The 7,955-nt window shown below is 44.6% G+C and overlaps 1 protein-coding gene across 2 annotated transcripts in view; it reads right to left on the bottom strand.

Moving 5' to 3' along the window:
* Positions 1-270: 270 nt before the first annotated feature.
* The window catches only part of LOC137605671 (uncharacterized), a 99,218-nt gene continuing 91,533 nt past the window's right edge, over positions 271-7,955 (bottom strand). For both annotated transcript variants that reach the window (XM_068330343.1, XM_068330344.1), the window contains one exon: positions 271-2,228. In XM_068330343.1, coding sequence (XP_068186444.1) covers positions 603-1,538 — 936 coding nt within the window. In that variant the 5' untranslated portion in view covers positions 1,539-2,228 and the 3' untranslated portion in view covers positions 271-602. The remainder of the gene's footprint in view (positions 2,229-7,955) is intronic.

Below are 7,955 nucleotides of genomic sequence, written 5' to 3'. Positions count from 1 at the left end.
TGTCGCCTCACAACACGGCGGACCAGGGTTGAGTCCCGCTCTGTGCGGAGTTCGCATGCTTTCCCCGTGTCTGTGTGGGTTCTCTTCGGCTTCCGAAGAGAACCCACACTTCCTCCCACCTCCAAAAGCATGCACTTCAGGTTGACTGGCCAGTCCCAAATTGCCCGTAGGAGTGAGTGTGTGTGTGAGTGGTTGTATGTCTTTGTGTGTGGCTCCGCGGTGCACCGGAGTGTCCCCACCTCACGCCCTATGCAACTGGGATAGGCTCCAGCTCCCCGTGGCCCGCTGCGGCAGATGTAGCGGTGGTATTATGAAAATGAATGAATGAATAGATACTTTAATAATCCCGGAGGAAATTGTACATATCCACTGCTCAGGCATTACATAACGAATAAATACTGGATAAACACCAGGAGAAAAAGAAACACTGACATCACAGGACATACCACAAGGCATACACTACACTAACAGACACATGCAACATTAACAGGACTTACAGTATATACTAAACTATAACTAAAAAATAAACAGTATAAAATTAAATTAAAATGTAAACAGTAAAAAATTAAATTAAAATATAAACAGTATAAAATTAAATCTGTTCAACCACGTGCTGACCTAGCCCCCTCCCCCCCGCTCCTCCTGAGAGAGTCATTGTACCGATGGCACGGGGCACGAAGGAGGACCTCAGCCTCTCTGTGGAGGCGCTGTGTGACAGCAGTCTGCCGTTGAAAGTGCTTCTCTGCTGGGAGAAGGTGGTGCAGGGGGTGGCTGGTATTGTTCATGATAGCCTTAACATTAGATATGGTCCTGCTCTCCAGAAGCGTATCCACAGAGTCCAGACTCAGCCCGACCACTGAGCCCGCTCTGCAGATGAGTCTGTTCAGACAATCCATATCTCTTTTCCTGGCCCCGCCACCCCAACACACAATGGCGTATGACAGCACACTGGAGACTATGGACTGATCGAACATGGGAAGGAGCTTAGGACAGATGTTGAAGGAGGCCAGCCTCCTCAGGAAGTACATCTTGCTCTGCCCCTTCTTGTACACGCAGTCCGAGTTGAGTGACCAGTCACGGAGCCTCCTCAGCGTTGTCATCACTAGCTCTGCAGTGATAACGGTCTCAGTCATGGTGGGAGCAGGAGGTCGTAGCGAAGTTGGAAGTACAGTGGTTGAGGTGGGGCCGTTGAGCTTCGCAGTTCTTGGAGTGGGCTCGGGAGAAGTGACAGGGGTGGAAGGAGAGGAAGCACAGGAGGAGGGAGCATCAGTGGAGTGGTTTGCAGGACCAGGAGAGGCCTGGGACGAGGAGCCGGGAGTGGTGGGGGAGCTGAACCAATTGAAAAAGCTGTTTAGTTCATTCGCTCGTCCACTATTCCCCTCCACAGTGCTGTGCCATTTCCCGTGTCCGGTGATGGTTCTCATCCCATTCCAGACCTCCTGCAGCTGGTTGCATCCTAGCTGCTTCTCCAGCTTCCTCCTATACGCCTCCTTGGCTTCCCTCAGGCAGAGTCTCACTTCCTGCTGGGCCTTCCTCATCTCCTCCTCGTTCTTGCTCCTGAACGCCCTTTTCTTCTTATTCAGGACAGCCTTGACTTCCTTGGTTACCCATGGTTTGTTGTTGGGGTAACATGATTGTCCTGACAGGGGCCACACAGAAGTTCATGTAATCTGTAAAACACTGAGCTGCCCCCTCAATGTCCTCCCCGTGTGAGCCCACGATGAGATCCCAGTCGGTGGTCTGGAAGCAGTCCCTCAGCATCTCCTCCGCTTCCGGGGACCACCTCCTGACCTGCCGTGTTGTTGCTGGCAGTCGTTTCACCAGCAGGATGTAGGTGGGCTGTAGGTACACTAGGTTGTGGTCTGATATACTTAGTGGAGGGAGGGGGGGGTGGCGGTGTATGCCTCCTTAGCATTAGTGTAGAACAGATCAATGGTTCTGTTCTTCCGTGTGGGACAGTCTACACACTAGACCATTGTGGGGGGAGATGAGTCCAGGGTGACGTGGTTAAAGTCATCGGTGATAATGACAAGCGCCCCCGGGTGCCGGGTCCGAAGAGCAGAGGTGGTCCCACAGATGGTCTCTCGTGCAGTCTCTGGGTCCGCCCGTGGAGGGATGTAGACGGCGAGGACAATAACGTGTGAGAATTCACGCGCCAGGTAGTAGGGTCTGATGCTAACAGCTGTTAGCTCCAGATCGTGGTTGCACAGCGTCGATGCAGGGCATACCTAGAAGTGAGAGAGTTGTTATTGGTGCAGACTTCAATGGACATGTTGGTGCAGGAAACAGAGGTGATGAGGAGGTGATGGGCAGGTTTGGTATCCAGGAGAGGAATGCAGAAGGACAGATGGTGGTTGACTTTGCAAAAAGGATGGAGATGGCTATAGTGAATACTTTCCTCCAGAAGAGGCAAGAACATAGGGTGACCTATAAGAGTGTAGGTAGGATCACACAAGTAGACTACATCTTGTGTAGACGGTCTAATCTGAAGGAGAGCAGTTACTCCAAAGTAGTGGTAGGCAAGAGTGTAGCCAAACAGCATAGGATGGTGGTGTGTAGGATGACTCTGATGGTGAGAAATATGACGAGGGTAAAGGTAGAGCAGAGGACGAAATGGTGGAAGCTGAAAAGGGAAGAGTGTTGCATGACTTTTAGGAAGGAGTTAAGACAGGCTCTGGGTGGTAAGGAGGTGCTTCCAGATGACTGGACAACTACAGCTAATGTGATCAGGGAGACAGGTAGGAGAGTACTTGGTGTGTTACTTGGAAGGAAAGTAGATAAGGAGACTTGGTGGTGGAATGAGGAGTTACAGGAGTGTATACAGAGAAAGAGGTTAGCTAAGAAGAAGTGGGACACTGAAAGGACTGAGGAGAGTAGACAGGAGTACAAGGAGATGCAGCGTAAAGTGAAGGTAGAGGTAGCAAAGGCCAAACAAGGGGCTAATGATGACTTGTATGCTCGGTTGGACTGTAAGGAGGGAGAGACTGATCTATACAGGTTGGCAAGACAAAGAGATAGCAATGGAAAGTACGTGCAGTAGGTTAGGGTGATTAAGGATAGGGATGGAAGTCTATTGACAGGTGCCAGAAGTGTGATGGGAAGATGGAAAGAGTACTTTGAAAAGTTGATTAACGAGGAAAATGAGAGAGAACAAAGACTAGAAGAGGAGGCTGTTGTGGACCAGGAAGTAGCACAGATTAGTCGGGATGAAGTGAGGAGGGCATTGAAGAGGATGAAGAGTGGAAAGGTACTTGGTCCTGATGACTGTACCTTGAGGTATGGAAATGTCTAGGAGAGGTGACAGTAGAGTTTCTGACTAGGTTGTTCAACAGGATCTTTGATAGTGAGAAGATGCCTGTGATGATGACCATTTTTAAGAACAAGGGAGATGTGCAGAGTTGTGGCAACTACAGAGGAATAAAGCTGATGAGCCATACAATGAAGTTAAGGGAAAGAGTAGTTGAAGTTAGACTACGGGCAGAAGTGAGCATTTGTGAGCAGCAGTATGGTTTCATGCCAAAAAATAGTATTACAGATGCAGTATTTGCTTTGAGGATGTTGATAAAGAAGTACAGAGAAGGCCAGAGGGAGCTGCATTGTGTCTTTGTAGATCTGGAGAAAGCTTATGACGGGATGCCCAGAGAGGAACTGTGGTATTGTATGAGGAAGTCTGGAGTGGCAGAGAAGTATGTTAGAGCGGTTCAGGACATGTATGAGGACTGTAAGACAATGGTGAGGTGTGCTGTATGTGTGACAGAGGAGTTCAAGGTGGAGGTGGGACTGCATCAGGGATCAGCTCTGAGCCCCTTCTTGTTCGCTATGGTGATGGACAGGCTGACAGACGAGGTTAGACAGGAATCTCCATGGACTATGATGGACTATGATGTTTGTATGATGTCAGTTCTCACTGACATTGTGATCTGCAGTGAGAACAGGGAGCAGGTGGAGGAGAAGCTAGAGAGGTGGAGGTTTGTCCTGGAAAGGAGAGGAATGAAGGTTAGTTGCAGTAAGACAGAGTACATGTGTGTGAATGAGAGGGACCCAAGTGGAAGAGTGAGGTTACAGGAAGAAGAGATCAAGAAGGTGGAGGATTTTAAGCACTTAGGGTCAACAGTCCAGAGCAATGGCGAGTGTGGAAAACAGGTGAAAAGTGTCAGGTGGGATGTGTGATAGAAGAGTTTCAGCTTAAATGAATGGAAAGGTGTACAGAACTGTGGTGAGACCAGCGATGTTGTTTGGTCTAGAGACAGTGTCACTAACGAAAAGACAGGAGACAGAGCTGGAGGTAGCAGAGATGAAGATGCTGAGGTTCTCTCTGGGAGTGACCAGGAAGGATAGGATCAGGAATGAGTACATCAGAGGGACAGCACATGTTAGAGGTTTTGGAGATAAAGTCAGAGAGGCCAGACTAAGATGGTGTGGACATGTCCAGAGGAGAGTTAGTGAATATATTGGTAGAAGGATGCTGAGTTTTGAACTGCCCGGCAGGAGGCCTAGAAGAAGACCAAAGAAGAGGTTTATGGATGTAGTGAAAGAGGACATGAAGGTAGTTGGTGTGAGAGAAGAGGATGCAAAGGACAGGGTTAGATGGAGGCAACTGACTCGCTGTGACAACCCCTGAAGGGAAAAGCCCAAAGGAAAAGAAGAAGTAAAAAAAATACTACAAGTGTACATTAATAATATAATAGATAATGATATAATAATATTTTTACAGGCTAATTGTTAAATCATGACTTAGTATTGCAGCCGCACTGTTCTGCAGCATGTTGAATTAATATGTTTTACAGTTTAATATATAGAATGTTTTAACTTGGAATTAGAGAAGTATATTATTTCAATGTTTTCAGGATTTAAATACACATAAAATAAACTAATGGTTGGATATGATTAGACTTTTATTCATTTAAATTTTAATTAATAAATTTGAAAACATTATGGGCGGCACGGTGGCGCAGTGGTTAGCGCTGCTGCCTCACAACACGGCGGACCCGGGTTCGAGTCCCGCTCTGTGCGGAGTTCACATGCTCTCCCCGTGTCTGCGTGGGTTCTCTCCGGGTTCTCCGGCTTCCTCCCACCTCCAAAAGCATGCGCTTCAGGTTGATTGGCCGGTCCCAAATTGACCATAGGAGTGAGTGTGTGTGTGAATGCTTGTTTGTTTCTATGTGGCTCCGCGGTACACTGGCGTCGTGCCCGGAGTGTCCCCCGCCTCACGCCCTGAGACTGCCAGGATAGGCACTGGCTACCCCGCGACCCGCGTTAGCGGACTCAGCGGGTTGAAAGATGATGAAGATGAAAACATTATGCACAGTGAAACTAAAACTTGCTGTAAGGGAAGCTTGACACATCTTCCACTAGAGGGAAGCACATGACTCTATTTTATGCACTAACAGCCTTCCTCTTAGTCTGCAAAGGGTTTGATTTCACTGCCTGACCGAGATTTATTAATAAAAATGGTAAGATAGGAAAAAAATAGCACACCAATGGGGTTTTGAGTTATTTGTGTTTGAAAAATAGGACAATATTCAAACTTGTATCCACTAACGTCAATGTTGTGTTTCCCTGTACACTGTAGTTGACTTATTGAACAAATGTCTTCTTTCAACTGAATCTTAACGGATTCACTTTCTGGCTCAGAGCCAGGCTCAACAACGACTAAGAGGATTCAAGTCTGTAACAGTCTGGAACTTCCAGCCCACTCCGCAACTTCAAAAGGATTGTGGTCTGTGACTTTTATGTCTTAATTTATTTAACACTTGAGGCAGAGAGCATCAACAAAAATGAGATGCAAGAAAAAGTACATTTAAAGTGACATTCAAGACTGAAGTGGACAGAAGTAAGAACTCACCTTTGTTCAAAAATGACCAAAATACACACAAAAAATCTCAGATGATAATGATGCATTTAAATTGAAGATAATTGAAAAGGAGTTTGTTGATTTACTTTTTGGGCTGCGTATATTGTCACAGCAAATAAATGCATATTTCCAAAGGTGAGTGAACAATGTGGAAAGAAACAACACGAGCAACAGCCAAATCTTTAAGAACCCTTTGAACAGCTTTTCTGCAGTTTTTCCAACCAATTTATTATTGAGGGCAACAAGTAGCACAGAAAGAGCCTCACAATGATTCATAAAAATCAAGGTGGATGTCATCAAAGTATGAGTATGAATGGTTTGACTGAGTTCAACAGTTTCTCATCACTTTCTTCTCTGTTCGTCTCTACACAAATGAATACTTCACTGATACTCTTACATACTTAAATAGTTTATGATCAACAAATTAAAAATAATTGCAAAGGAAAATCAGAGATTTTTCTCTTGATCCACTGCAGTCAGAACATCTCATAAAATAAGAATCCAGCAGATGTTTCTTTTGATTTATTCTGCAATAAAGTGCTGACAGATTTGTTCCCTGTAGCCAATTCTGACGCAAACAATTCCCTTTAATTATCAACTTAAAGTAGATTGTTTTTTATGTCACTATGTCATAATGTCTATTTGCTTTTCAACAAAGATATCTGTAATTGTGAATCATTTTTATATCCACGCAACATTGGTTTCATTTTCTTATTTAGCATGATTAGACAAAGACTGCTGCAGGGAGTGGGCTCCGCTGAAGATTTGCAGTATCTAATGAAGCAGTTAGCAGGTCGGGACTTGTATTTTCTTTGCAGGGTTTTAACGTCAGCTGTTTATTCTGTGGACCTGATGAGCAAAGCCAACACATGCAAAAGAAGACAAAGGCCTGTGCAACATTTTAGGGCAGCGAGTTACAAAACTGACGCAAAAACTCACAAAAGTGCAAAAGTTCAATCAGCGAAGGCCCAGAAAAGTGAAATTTTGAGGATATCACTGGGTTAAATGGGGATTTTGATATTCAGAATAGTTTTCATGAGATCCCAGTTTCCGTTTCTGTTAATTTTAGGTCTGTTTTATGATGGGTGTGTGTTGCCCTGAGTGTAGAGTGATTGAGTGGATTAAAGTAAGAGTGGAGGGGCACAGTAAAGCTTTCTAAAAGTCTTACAATTGTACCCACTTCCTCAATGTATACTCCGTTCTTGTCTTGTAAATATTAAAAACAAACAAACACATGATTAAAATAATATACCCACGTTTCCCTGATAATAGTGGATGAAAGCAGATCATACCAGTATATTTAGTCCCCAAACTTGACCTTTAGCACTGTAATTATACAAATAAACATTCTGTAACTTCTTAGGATGCTGGCTGTGTGCTTATTTTCTTGTGTCTTTTAACACAGTGAGTCAGCATTTTCTGGGCCCAAATATAGCAACACAGCTGATGCCGATGGCCGATTAAACCTTCAGGCTTACTCCTCAAATGGGATTGGTCCATTGATGTTCAGCTACTTTTGGCTGTTGAGAGCTGTATAACTCCACGACATCAGTACTGCCAACAAAAAGCGACTTTTGGCTTCTTTGCAAATATTAGTTTGGGGGTGTGCGGTGGGGGGTGGAACTTGATTACTGTATTTGTTTTGGTCTTGCTACCCATCTCCTGTCTCACTTCACCTACAACAACTCTTTTGCAATGCTGTCACCATGCAGATGTTGTTGTGCATCAACAGAGATGGGGCTGCAGCTTCAGTTTTGTGAGTACTGCACAACTCTCTATCAGAGATCTTGTGTAACATACATATAGTTGTTTGACCTCTGGATGTACTGGTACATCACCAGTTTGTCTAATGGAGATGATAACCAAGTTAAAACTCTCATGAATCCGGTCAGTTTCCAGATATGTACTTTGGTGTTTTAGCAAAGTCCATCTGCCTCTTGTAAGAAATAAGTAAATACTGTCATGGGTAAATTAGATAAGAATTAAAAATGTTACTGTTAACAGACTTTAGAATCAAATTTAGAAATATAATGAACTTGCTTGTTGCCTTCAAGGTTATGACATAAAATGCAAGATTATAAATTACAGTGTTTTCAAAATA

Source organism: Antennarius striatus, chromosome 13, assembly GCF_040054535.1.
Source record: "Antennarius striatus isolate MH-2024 chromosome 13, ASM4005453v1, whole genome shotgun sequence".
NCBI lineage: Eukaryota > Metazoa > Chordata > Actinopteri > Lophiiformes > Antennariidae > Antennarius > Antennarius striatus.
The sequence above is the reverse complement of the archived record's forward strand: the minus strand, read 5'-3'. Positions and strand labels throughout refer to the sequence as shown.